The 13,739-nt window shown below is 43.2% G+C and overlaps 2 protein-coding genes across 3 annotated transcripts in view; one reads left to right on the forward strand and one right to left on the reverse strand.

Moving 5' to 3' along the window:
* The window catches only part of LOC148323786 (obg-like ATPase 1), a 44,394-nt gene extending 33,651 nt beyond the window's left edge, over positions 1–10,743 (reverse strand). For both annotated transcript variants that reach the window (XR_015846484.1, XR_015846483.1), the window contains exons 1-3: positions 10,611–10,743; positions 8,289–8,371; positions 7,407–7,550 (exon numbers count right to left, since the gene is read on the reverse strand). The gene's annotated coding sequence lies outside the window, so the exon portion shown is untranslated. The remainder of the gene's footprint in view (positions 1–7,406; positions 7,551–8,288; positions 8,372–10,610) is intronic.
* Positions 10,744–10,917: 174 nt separating this feature from the next.
* sp9 (sp9 transcription factor) lies at positions 10,918–13,062 on the forward strand. The gene is made up of 2 exons (XM_088315191.1): positions 10,918–11,059; positions 11,200–13,062. Exons 1-2 carry the CDS (start codon positions 11,039–11,041, stop codon positions 12,508–12,510), a joined length of 1,332 nt encoding a protein of 443 aa, XP_088171317.1. The 5' UTR covers positions 10,918–11,038; the 3' UTR covers positions 12,511–13,062.
* Positions 13,063–13,739: the final 677 nt, after the last annotated feature.

Genomic DNA, 13,739 nt, shown 5'->3' on the forward strand with positions numbered 1-13,739 from the left:
ATATGTTTTTACAGGATTCATGAATCTTGACAGCTATATGATGACATCTTCACAAGTCCTTCCTTTGCGTACTAACGTAGCAATTACCGTAAAAACATTGCTAGCTTAAAGGCAGCTTGGCAAAAATGATGCCTGCAAATCAGTCTGATTCAATCTTTAAAGTAAAAAAAAAAACAAAAAAAAACAGTAAACCCTTACAATTTTGCGCCTTTAAATAACATCGAAATCAATGTGCATGATACACTTGTTTATTCTTAATGTTGTTGTCGTCATTGCCATGGTGACCATGGACCAGACTGCACACCAGAAACTTTTAATATATTTTTTGTATTTTTCCAAGTTTTTTTTCCATCTAATATTTAGGTAGTGTATTTTTTAGGTCTTACATTGATTACAATTTTTGTGTGATTAATTTCCATAGTTCACTCACGATTATTCGCAAATGAATAGCACATTTCATAGTAGTTCTAAGTCTATTTGTTTTTTGTTTTTTTTTGGTTGGCCGGTCACGACCTTTTCTGATGGCCTAACATAATCAAGAAATATATATATATATACATATATATATATATAGTATTAGGTGAGTTTTTATCCAATCAGAATTCAGCTAGTTGTACCAATTTGCATACATTTTCTTCACATATGTTCTTAAATAAATCTCCTCACTTGGACCATTTACCAGACAGCTTTGCTTACCTGCTAACTCCTGGTCTTTTTACTTGTATTTTTTCACCGTGTCCACAGTAAACCTACGCCTTCCATAAAAGGAGTACTTAGCATTCTTTTTTTTTCTTTCATCCATCCACAGAGCCTTTATTTCCTCTCAATGGCCAGCCAAACATTTCTTCAGCTTCCGATATCTTCTTCTTGGCTGCTTTTGTCATGACTTTCTTCTTCTGTTTATTTAAGTGAAGTACTACAGGTGTGTAACCAGCATTCGTGCACCATGCTTCCCCCAAGCGGTCAAAGCTCGTATAGCAGGAAGGCTCGTATAGCAGGAAGGGCATTGTAAACAAGGGCCATGAAACAAAACAGGCGCAGAACAAAGCCAACGAAGAGTTGAGCGTTTAAACAATGAGCGGCCTCAAAGGGGATTTGTGTTCAAGTGTTGATTTCGAGATCCCCAAATTGTGGTCTGGTTTTGTGTATTTTTTTTTTTGTCAAATGTGTTTTCCTCTTCAAATATATGTTGACAATTTTTGCCCGATGTTTAGATATTTTTGTCAAATATTTTTAAAAATTAGCGTTGATCATTTTTTTGAAAATACAATATCATTCTCCTGGTGTTTTTTCTCAGGAGGTTTTTTATTTTATTTTATTTTATTTTTTTGAGAGGGTACGGCTATTTGCATTATCATACAAACATTTTACAACATTTATGGCGGCACGATGGGCGACTAGTTAGTACGATGGCCTCACCGTTCAGAGACGATTCTGCCTCCGGCCTTCCTGTGTGGACTTTGCATGTTCTCTTCATGCCTGCGTGGCTTTCCTCCCACATTCCCAAAACGCGCGTGGTAGGTTGATTGAGCACTCTGAATTGATGTAGAGGAGACCAGGTCAGATTTATTGATGTTGACCGAAACTAAAGAAAAAAAAATAGATTCATCCCCTCATCTTTAGCTGGACCATTGACAGTCCATTTGTGTTGCTCAAGCGCAGAGCACGAAAGTGCCTGGACCGGGGAGCAAGCCTCGCATGCACACAAGTGTTGTCCCGCATCAGAGAACAAACCTTTTCAGGTCCTTCAGTGCCATAGTGCCGCTGATTGCACAGGCAGCAGCAATTTCCTAACCAACCGCCACCTGAACAATGTGTTCGCCTTTCAGACCCTCCGGCCTTTCAAAGCAGAATCATTTCACAGTTTGGAACGAGATCTCCATAGCAACTCCTCTTTGAGAGGTTTAGAATCACCATCCAATAATTCTATGATCATCGGGCCTTGCCATTCCCAGTGGTTCTTTTCATATTGGACAGAAGGGTGGGGGGGTGGGGTTGGTAGGGGACAAGACGTGAGGTTGGGTTGAGTAGGAGGAGGAAGCAGGAAGAGTCGCTAGTCTATTTCAGGCAATTCATCTTGCAGGCCCATTAGAATTCAAAATATTGCGACCTTCAATCACCGAAGATTTTATTTGTAGCCGTGGCGATCTCCACTCAAGATGGGAAGGCATTTTGCTCTAATCATGCCCCACGAGTGGAAGCTGACAAAAAACACTTCATTCTCGCCGGAGCAAAACGCTCCTTTAAATGCTGTGACAGAACCTTCAACACAAAGCGCACAAAAGGAGGATGATCCCACCACCGCAAAACGATTATTCGCCAGGAGTGCTTAAAACAATGACTCATATGAATTAAAAACAAAACGGGCATGCCGCAGCGCAGTTTATTTTACGGACAGATTTTTAATCCAAATAAAGGGTTTAAAAAAAACCATGTTTGCCTTTAGTGAGGAGTAGCAGCGCAAGTAGGATGCAAAAGAATCACCGAATTAAACGTCCACTATTTAAAACTACAGCCAGAATGACGCTTGCAGCTATTTTATACGACCTGGTTTAACTTCTTTTGTAATTCAGTATCGTACATTTTTTAATTTTCACATATAGCACACCTCGAAGTACAGTTCCGTTGTATTTAACTTTTTAAGTGCATTCACTTTTTCAAAAGTACTTGCCTTTCAACTTTTTTGATGCAGAGTTTTAATTTCACTTTTCAGGAAATGCATTTTCATTTAATCATGATCAAACTGACCTTTTTTGGGGGGTTGATTTTAACAGTAAAGCACAGCGTTCATGTTGCGCTTAAAACTCATTCGCTGCCATTGACGAATATAGAAGCCCCAAAAAAAAGTTTGCGCTTGCTGAACTGCAGTCTTGTGGCATACACAACGATCTTGGTGATGTCTTGAGTTTTTTTTTTACAACTTTATAGAGATCTAGAACTATAGAAACATACACACACACACGCTCACACACACAAAAATGTGGGCGGCGACAACGACAAGCACTACATTGGCTTGGGCACATGAAGATGATGTGAGCAAGGTCTAATTCCTGGAGGGATGCCATTACTGCCGTCAGTCACAGAAAACTCTTGGCAGGGAATTCCAACCGTCAAGTTCGCTGTTAACCTCGTCAAGACGCTAACGACGTGTAAGGAACATTAAAGCAAACAGACCGGATTGTGTCCTTCGATTGATCAAGCTCAAACCCAGACCTGCCCCCCCCCCTCGCCAGGCCCACCGAGACGCTTGTGTTGAAATTTTCTTTTTTTTTAACTTTTTACATTTTTAGCAGAAAACTGCAATCTTTTTGTAAAGCTTCTATATTTTTCCCTTATTATACACTAACAAATATGATATAACTGATCGGACTAGCACGGGAAATGCTGCACCAGAACCAGAAATAAAAAGTTACCAGTAAGCCCGAAGCCTGGAATGAGGTTTGAAAGCCCCGAGGCGTCACGATGCGTGACACAAAATCACGGATGAGTCTTCAAAGCAATTGCTCTTCTGTCAAGGTGACGCACCATGTTAGCATTCAAACGACTAATTGATGGAAAACAAACGAGTGGGAAGATGGCCAGGTGAGTTGGCGGTGTCGCCATTGCTGGGAACACACGAGGTAGAACACGTGTGTCTTGTTTCGGGCAACGTTAACTGCTGAGGTAATGGCAGGGACACTCTAAAACACGCGACTCCATGTGGGAGCTCTCGTTTGCTGATAGTGCAATTAATTATTAAAAAAAAAAAAAAAAAAAATCTTGAGATTTTTCTTGACTTCCACTCATAGGGGAAGACATTCAACCCGATTTTAGTGTCGTGTGAAAATCTGTGTCCTGGTTCCTTGCAAAGGTGCTTGATGGGGTTTTGGTCTGGTTGGGCTCACTCACCAAACTCATCCAAGCATGCTTCGCTTTGTGTTCTGCGGAAACACACAAGCCGGAACAAAAAAAAAAAAAGCCTTTCCCGTTCTTCGTTAACTGATAAAGAGGTGCATTTCCTGGAGTGACAATTAAAGTCCTAAAAGACGCATAGGAAAGAAAATGAGCAGCTTGCTTACGTACTCAGACGAGCACAAACGAGGGTTTGGTCGATTCAATTTCAAAGACGACAGAACAATTGCCAGCTCTTTTGTCACTTTTATGTCTCAAAAGTACAAGAGGTATCGGTACTTGGTATCGGAGCATACTAAAGGAGGCAATAATTGTACTGGCATAGGTCTAAAAAAAAAAAATAAAAAAGTATTAAACATCCCTGGTAAAAAGTACAGCGAGCGATTGCACAACAAAGTTCTCAGTCGTGCGGGACGGACCAGAAAAGTGCAAATAATGCCGAGTGACAGCCTAACAATTACGTCGAGGGCAATAATCCAATAAATGTCAAGGGAGGGGCAATCAATGATTTATTGTTAAAAGTGTCACACGCCGCTACCTCAGGCATGATCAGCAGTGACATTTTGGGACATTTTCCTCCATCTGTGCACCTGCTCATGTTCATCATCAGTATCTCGGGGAAACTTGCATGCGTCGCGTACAAATCGACACAATGCCGTGGCATGTTGCCAGTTCTGTTAACACCGAGGGGAGTGTCAGCAGTGGTGTTCGATTGACATGACATCATCGCGGTCGTTGATGAAACATTCCATTCAAGTAGTTGTCACAAGATTTTAGAATCCATTTGAGGAGGAAGCCAAGTACTGTCTGAAGTCGCAATCACGCACATTTTTTTTTTTTTAGTTTTTCCTTGCCCTCGTGTCGGGTTAACGTTAGAAGATGTCGTTAATATTTGTGAACGGTGGGCATGTGAAGCCCTTTGAGACTTTCTGGTGATTTTGGGATATATAAATAATTTCACTTGACTTGAATTTTTTTTCCAACAAATATGTGATTTTGATCCGATTTTGAGGTTCGCAAATTCTTTTAAACCGCAATCGTTAATGGACATTTTGCCTCAAAGACAATGCGACTGCGTGGGAAAAACACGGTAAACGACCTTTGAATGATTCAACTCTTTTCAATGCGTGGTGTTTGAAGAAGACAAAAAAAGGGAATCCTAGTTGATCCGTCTCGTTTCTGTTGAGAGAGTTGAAGCCACTCCCACCGGTTTGATGAGCATCTTTTTCATGCCATTGACACAAACAGCATTCATGGGGCCTTTTGTACAAAAAGCAAAACAAAACTGCCACTCTCCACCTGGTACGGCAGCTGCACCGAGGCAGACCGAGTGAGACTCCAGAGGACGGTCAGGATTATGGGCCGCCCTCTCCACCAACCGGTGCCTCGGCAGCGCGCGCAAGATCATCGAGGAACATACTCACCCGAGCTCACACCTATTCGACCTGTTGCCCTCCGGCAGGCGCTACAAAACTGAGAAACAGTTTCTTCCCGAGAGCCATCTCCATGCTGAACTGTGACATTTGTGATTTATTTATTGAATTTCATATCTATTTGTATTTAATTAGTCAATCTTTAGTGAATTTAATTGATGTGTTTAATTAAATTCCTTGTTATATTGCACTGAAGAGGGGAGCTCTCCATTCTCTTTGTCTACTGAGTAAGCTGACAAAAAAGCGCATTATGATTCTGATTCTGATTCTGATTCTGATTCTGATTCTGATTCTAATACCTGTGTAAACAGCATAGGCAAATTTATAAGTAGCATTTACAAATGGATTTGGATGGGCTAAAGAACTGAAGCTGGAAGAGTTTCTGAAAGTCTCCGCCATCCCTTCCTCAAATATGTCCCAGTTCATGGTCATAATTGCTCCATTACCCTTAAAAAGAAAAAAAAAAACGACCTCGCTGTTAAGTTGAAGAGGAACACGAGTTGTTGGTTACATTTAAAGTGCGAGCGTGTGTGGCCTTGGCAGACGTACACGTCCTACAATTCAACCTCCTCGGTTAAAAAAAAGGATCGGAAAAGAACACTCCGACAAATATGGCGAGAGAAAAAGGAGCTTTTTCGCTCTTGCAAAATGTCTCTCGATAACTTTGAAAGCTTCCAAAAGCACACATGAATGCTGATGGCGCGTATACAGCGCCAGATCAATCAGGCATGCGATGCTAGCGTAATTCAAACCATGCCGCATAGCTTCTGAAACTTAACACAGACAAGAACCCTCTGTACTTCTGTCACTCTCTTTGAGGGCGCCTTTTCAGAGGAAATGTGCGCTTTGGCTGCCACTTAATGAATTGCGACTTTTATGTTGATCTCTGCACCTAACGCAGCAAATGGCCTGCGAGCCAGAAGTTGTGCACAACTGAGGCGTGCGCCTTGAAAAGGCTGCAAGTCTTTCACAAGCCTTTGAGCTGTGTCGTAATGTTCGCCGAGCGCTGTTACACCATGTGGCGCTGCTCACGAGGAATGCGACAAAGCCAATCCAAGCTCAGCCTTTTTTTGACTCACGTGTCATGCGGAAGAGGTGATCGCGGGCGTTGAGGACAGGAAGGCATTTCCCAGGCCTCGGCCCGCGGGACTGATTTTTAGCAAGAAACGTTGACATTGGGAAAAACGTTACAAAATTATACATTCAAATTCATCACCCTATACTAAACTTGTTCTTGATCCTGTCTCAAGGACCATCTCAAATATATATTTGATTCAATTATACGCCTCCGGAATATTAAGCGTAGTATGAAAATTCACCCTGGGTGTAGAGGCATATGAAGGGAAAAAAATACTTGAATAATAATTCAATTCAATGTATTATGTATAAAAGTCAAATAAAAAAATCGCACTAATATGTAAAAAAAAGATCTTAGTTATCAAATGCAACGTATAGAACTTTAAAGTTAAATACAACTGAACTTTATTGAGGTCGTGATTATGTTTCATAGCATCATACCTCAGTAGAAAAAAAAAAACACTTCCTAAAACAGTGGTGTCCAAATTACAGCCTGGGGGCCATTGGCGGCCCACCATTCATTTTTCAGCGGCCCGCGGCATATACTAAGAATCACCTTTCACATGGCCCGGGCTGCAAGTGGGCAGCGTGAGAGGGTACAGTGTCAAAAAAAAATAATAATAATAGTTGCCGCTAATAATAATGTATTGGTTTATATATTCTAGAGCTTTTCTAAATATGCGCAGATTAAAAAAAAATAGGAGTAAAATATTGACACAGTTTCTCTTCAAAACATGGCGATGAATAAAGATTCACCACAATATGAGAATCAATTTATATTCTTGTATATACAGTCCTTCAGCGGACTCTCTTGGAATGTGATTGACTAACACTCAAATGCTTTGTTTCTTCAAGTAAAGTTAAAAACAAATTGAGCGGAGCGGCAATCATGCATCACAAGAGGAAGCAAGAAGATCGCAAAAACAGCAGTTTGGTGTGGAGAGAGCAAGACGACCGTGAGCGGATGTCAAATGCGAGAGAGGGGTGAACGGCGAGACATCTTACCGGGCCGGTTTGTGGAGCTGACAGAGGAAATCATAGCGCTGGTCCGGAATGGCCACTCTGCTTTCATTTAGGTCAGTGGTGCAGAAGGGGAAATTTTTAGCAGCAGCCTGACTCTTTGTCAGCACCTTGGAGAATGTTGACGTCCTGAAAATGTAAACAGTGGTTTGGACATTGCCAATTTTTTTTTTTTTTTTTTAATGAGATTTTCAAAGTATTTTGGAGCGTTACAACTTGACAGCTGACCAGCTGTGATGCAAATTGTGAGCCTCAACAAGGAAGTGGGATCTGACCTGTGATTATAAATATGTCTGTAATGTTTCACAATTTTTTTTTTTGTCAGCACGGCTCATGTGCAAAAGTTTTGTAGGTGTGTGTGTGTGCGTGTGTGTGTGTGTGTGCGACTCGTCTTTGCAGCATCATGTCGACCATAAAGTGTCCTTTTCGGGAACAATCACGTTATTTCTGAGCAACAAGACAGAGATGGCCAAAAGGGGGCAGTATAATTCTGACATACTGGACATAATATAAGAAGACTTTCACAACTAAGTGACTCAGTAAGCTGCAGTAGTTTGGCTGTCTAAGACAGTTTGCATTGTGTGCTAGCATTAAGCTAGCAGACTTTTAAATGTTACGTGGTTTGATTTGTAACATAGCTGTAATTGATTTAGTTTTGTTTAAACTACAACTGGCACGTCACATTTATTCATTTTTTTTTTTTAGCAATATTGCCTATTTGATGCTCGTCTTTAACTTTCAGTCAGGTGATTTCCAGTCTCATCGCTTGTACGAGGCACTTGCAGATACGACACATGAACATGCATGACATCAACAAAGGCTGCAGCATGGCTGCATCGTCATCAATGGAAAGAATTTTCCACTTACCACACATTGGCCAGCCCCACAATTCCTATTTTCAGCGATGTGCCGGAACATCCAATCAGAGGTGGACTTTTGGCATATTTCCCCTGAGAAGACATTAAACGATGTCAGCAAAAGTCACTCACGTGATATTTATTTTCTTCACCACATAGCTGCTCTGGAGCCGTTAGTCACACTTTTCGAGTCTGCACAAGCGGCAGAGTGGACTGCATTTTTAAATGGCTTGCTTCATCTTCTCAAATTAGAAGACAAATTAAAGTTGACATTGATAGCCACAAATTTAACAGTGGTACTATTTTGCTGACTCGAAGAGTTTTTTTTTTTTTTAATAGCAACTGGGCTGCATCGCCACTCACAGACCACATCATTAGGTACACCTGCACCATGTCATTTCAACCCAAATTGTAATCACCAGTACCAAGAGAATAACGCCTGTTTTTGTCGGACACTGTTTGAGATCATTATTGTCCCTCACGTGAAGAGGGGTCTTTAATAGTTTGCCTTTTTTCAGCTAAATAATGCCAGAAAAATATTCTAAACAGCTCTGTGCAGGTGTGCCTAAAATTGTGGCCGGTTCATGCAACGTCTCCTGCCATCTAAATATTCCACTTTGGTGAATTTCACACACGCACTTTCTTCTTACTTGTTGCAACCACAGCGGAGCAGACATAATTAATGTTAAGACTGTATAATTATTCTGAATGTAAAGGACGTCCTGACAAATTACTCATATAATTGCTGCAATAATTTGCCTGAAATGTCCACCAGCACACGTCACATAGGTTCTGTTTGTGAGAGATTGCATGTCCTCACATCAACTCGCCCTCTTGGAGAGACGCAAATTAAACCACAAAGGGGCACAATTGCACAGAAACAACATAAAAAAGGAGACCAATAATGCTGCAGCTTGTCTTGTAGTCGAACACACAGAAAGTGAGGCAGTCAGAATGCGGATGTGAATGAGGCAAGTGCGGGCTGCTGGGGGAGTTTTTTTTTTTTTTGCGGTGGGGAAAGGAGGGGGGGGGGGTGAAGGCACGCACCCCCACTTAGACTCACCACAAAGGAGGCAGAGCGTTTCGTTCGCCCAAATAAATCACGTCTTTGTTTAAGGTACATTGATCAATCTAATGGCGTGTAATGGGCTCCTAATTGGCGCACGGCAGAGCTCACAAATGGAGAGCACACCAGCACACAGCCAAGTCCTACACTACGCTAGAACACAACCTGACAGGCCATGTTTGAAGCAATGTGCGTTTTTGGGGGCATATGTAAAATGAATTCATAAACCTTATGAAGAATATTTTTTTTTTAAATAAATATACGTCTTGGGTTTTTGTCATTATTTCCGTTACAAAGGCCCTTGCGTGGTTCGTATTTTAAGACTTGCGGGGTCAAGAATGTATTATCACATAATATAAATATAGAATAAATAATTAAAACAAAAAATGTATTTGCCAATTTTAAATATTAAGGAAATATGTTAATCTCATCCGAAATGCATTTTACACAACGTAATACATTTTAATAAAGTGACATTTGTTCACGTTAGCAGCGTTCTGTTAAACTGCCATTGCCGTAATGGCAAAAAGATTTCATTTCCTTACACTTTATAAAAATATATAAATATATATATATATATATTTATTTTTTTTTTTTTGTTCCAAATTCAGGCGTGCAATGTGCGTGTTTTTTCTTGATAAGGATTATTTGAACAATTACGTTTTGTTGACTGGTACCATTCATGCGCCATAATCGCCATCGTTTTGAAGACAGTAATCCATATGCTTCGGTTGGGCTTTCTCTTTGTAAAATTGCTTAAGCATTCAAGAAGGGGGGGGGTTAATTCACACGGAGGGGGGTTATATTATGACATCATTCTTGTAAGAAATTGTGATTTATAAAGTCTCATATGAAAGGTTTCCAATGTAAATAAGCTTTAATGCCTTCTGCGGCGTCACTTATGTTCAAAACTTTTTATATATATAAGAAATAATGCACGTGTTAGCACGTGGCAGTGTTATGCACGCACGAAAGCGGTTGCTCGTAAATGACGCATACCTGCCTGTCTGCAAATCAATCATCACTTCCATTCATCCCGCTTGCATATTTACTCACAATTACTCAAAAGTGGCGTCTTACTTGCGCGTCCTTGTTCTCTCCTCGTTTCTGTTCAAGCACGTTACAATAAAAATAAAATCCGACTTTTTTTTCCTTCTACATAATTGACTTCTGTGATGAAGTCATCCGCTGTCAACATTTTCCTGATGACGTGTGATGGAGATGCGAAACAAAAAAGGACAAGCAACCAATTAAAAAAATACTTACCTAATGGATGGGTGGCCCTAAACGAAGCAAACAAGATGTTGGACATTCGAGCAGGAATTCAAAAGAATAAATGGACGGCATTAAAAAAACGCCAAATCCAGTGCGGTTCAGTATTCTGTGAGCCTGAGCCGAGGCTGAGAAGCAGCTGCTTTGTGGGCGCGGCCCGCCGCGTCGCAACGCGCGCTCGCTCTTCCGATTGGTCGACAGCTTCCGCGTTGCCTTAACTCGCTTCCCGATTGGCTGCGTGCGCTCGGCGAGCCCCACTTCAAAACAAGACGCTCGCTCCAACTAAAAGTAGTGCCGGAAGACTGGAGCCACAACAGAACCCGTGTTGAGCCAAGCCACAACACGGAGGCTCTGGATCACTCCGGTTCCGAGCAGGTTCCACGTCGCCGCCCGTTTTTCCACCTCCGGTACACAACTTGGATATGGCTACCTCCATTCTTGGGGTGAGTTGTTTTCAAAGTGACACTTGAGGCAACTTTTGCGAATCCAACTTAAAAGAAGTTATCCAACAGTAGGGAAAGCAAATGTTACGATACACGTCCACACGGGGTGTGTAAGTGGAACTTTGTTGTGTTTCCCCCAGGAAGAGCCTCGTTTTGGAACGACACCGTTAGCGATGCTGGCCGCGACCTGCAACAAAATTGGAAACACAAGCCCTCTAACTACTTTGCCCGAATCCAGCGCCTTCTCCAAGGGGGGATTTCACCCGTGGAAGAGATCCACGTCAAGCTGCAACTTGGGCACGGCTCTGCCCGGCTTCGCGGTGGCGACCAGCCGCGCCCCCACCGGACTCCCGCCGACGAGCGGTGGCGGCAGCAGCGCCTTCTGCCTGGCCTCCACCTCGCCCACGTCGGCGGCCTTCTCCAGCGAGTACGGCGGCTTATTCACCAACGGCGGCGGCGTGTCGAACCAGGAGTCCGGCCAGTCGGCCTTCATCTCAAAGGTGCACACCTCAGCGGAGAGCCTGTACCCGCGGGTGGGCATGGCGCACCCGTACGAGTCGTGGTACAAGTCCGGTTTCCACTCCAGCATCTCCAGCGACGTGGCCAACGGCGCGTCGTCCTGGTGGGACGTGCATACCAATCCGGGCTCGTGGCTCGACGTGCAGAACCCCGCCGGGCCCCTCCAGGGCTCGCTGCATTCTGGCACCACGCAGGCAATCCACTCGCAGCTGAGCGGCTACAACGCGGATTTTTCGTCGCTCACGCACTCGGCCTTCAGCTCGACGGGAATCAGCCCCAGCGCGTCGCACCTGCTGACCACCGGCCAGCACCTGTTGGCCCAGGACGGCTTCAAAACGGTGCTGCCCGCCTACACGGACACCTCCGCCGCGGCGGCGGCGGCCAACGCCATGATCTCCGGGGGCGGCTCGGGGATAAGCGGCTCGTCGCGCTCGTCGCGGAGGTACTCCGGGCGGGCGACGTGCGACTGCCCGAACTGCCAGGAGGCCGAACGGCTCGGGCCGGCCGGAGCCAGCCTTCGGCGTAAGGGACTGCACAGCTGCCACATCCCGGGCTGCGGCAAGGTCTACGGCAAGACGTCGCACCTCAAGGCGCATCTGAGGTGGCACACGGGCGAGAGGCCGTTCGTGTGCAACTGGCTCTTCTGCGGCAAGCGCTTCACACGCTCCGACGAGCTGCAGAGACACCTGCGGACCCACACCGGCGAGAAGCGCTTCGCCTGCCCGGTGTGCAACAAGCGCTTCATGCGCAGCGACCACCTGAGCAAGCACATCAAGACGCACACGGCCGGTGGCGGAGGCAAGAAGGGCAGCGACAGCGACACCGACACCAGCAACCTGGAGACCCCTAGGTCCGAGTCCCCGGACCTTATTTTGGAAGGGGTTAACCCCAGAATCACGGTTAAGGACCAGCCCCCTCACGACGAGCCCTGATGGGGGGAAAAAAAAGGACCCCCGCGTCCGAACTGCATCACACGGGTCTTATTTAATAAGGGAATATTTAAAACAGAAATAAGATCTCACCCCCCAGACACTTCAGCAGTATTTAATTGTGAGGAGAAACCTGTTGAACTTGGGACAATGTGAGTTGCATCTTGTACATGACGAACGGACACGTGCTCATTTCCTGTTCTTATTGTTCTTCTTCAGATTGTTTTCATTCGTGTTGCTTCTATCCTGAACGTCAGGGAGTTTACTTTTCGATGCACTGTGTGGATATTCTATATGTACGTGCACAGCTTTCTTCAAAATTTCCGTTTTTATTTTTTATTATTTTTTTGTTGCGCAAAAAAAAATCTCTATCTAAATGTTTACCTGTAAAATTTCACACGTATAAGACTTTCATTTTTAAAAGTAATTAAAACACATTGAAAAGGCTTTTGACTGTGTGGTGGAACATTTGAGGTATTTATTTATTCAGGCCTATTTTAATTGTCAAATTCACAGACTATTTTTCTCCTGTAGAATAAATCATTGCTTAATGTGGCGTAAAAAAGGGCATTTCATGGCCAAATGCAAATGCGATTAATTATGACTTGGAACACATGCACAGCCCCATGTGTCTTGTATTTCAGATTGGGGATTTAGTCTTGATCACAGATGTAATTAATATCAAAACGATCTTTTGTTCATTTCACATTATCAAGGGCTTTGATGACAAAGCTCTCTAGGAAATTGTCCAAATTCAAACATTTGGTTTTGGATAATTTGAAAAAGATTGGGATGTTAAAAAACAATAAATACATTTTAAAACGTGATGGGCGAGAAGTCAGATGCAAATGTCGAGCTTTTTGCTCGGCTCAGTCAAATGTTAAGATGAAAAGCCTGAAGGATGCTCTCGGTTTTTTTTTTTGTGTGTGATCTTTCAAAAGGAGTCCGGCTGCTCAAAACGACTCATTCACATGATTTTCCTCTTTTGGGGGGGTCGGCGGTGTTAATTCAAAACCGCGAACGGAAAGACATGGGTCATCAAAATTCAGGGGACAAATACAAGTAAAAATAAAAACCAGATTCGAACAAAAATACTTGGGAGCCATTTAACCTAAATACATAGCAATTATTAGCAAATGTTTTACAGATATATCGCAATCGGTAGCGTCAATTAAATTGGATTGCGACACATTTGTTGCGCCTCTGCGAGGGTTGAAAAGAAAGCCAAATAA

Source organism: Idiotropiscis lumnitzeri, chromosome 14 (genome assembly GCF_059441095.1).
Source record: "Idiotropiscis lumnitzeri isolate Australia: NSW breed Sydney's pygmy pipehorse chromosome 14, RoL_Ilum_1.0, whole genome shotgun sequence".
NCBI classification, from domain to species: Eukaryota; Metazoa; Chordata; class Actinopteri; order Syngnathiformes; family Syngnathidae; genus Idiotropiscis; species Idiotropiscis lumnitzeri.

Coding starts and splice junctions, on each gene's coding strand:
- sp9 (XM_088315191.1), top strand. CDS start 11,039: ATGGCTACCTCCATTCTTGGG. Junction 11,060..11,199: donor TGGCTACCTCCATTCTTGGG/GTGAGTTGTTTT, acceptor TGTTTCCCCCAG/GAAGAGCCTCGTTTTGGAAC.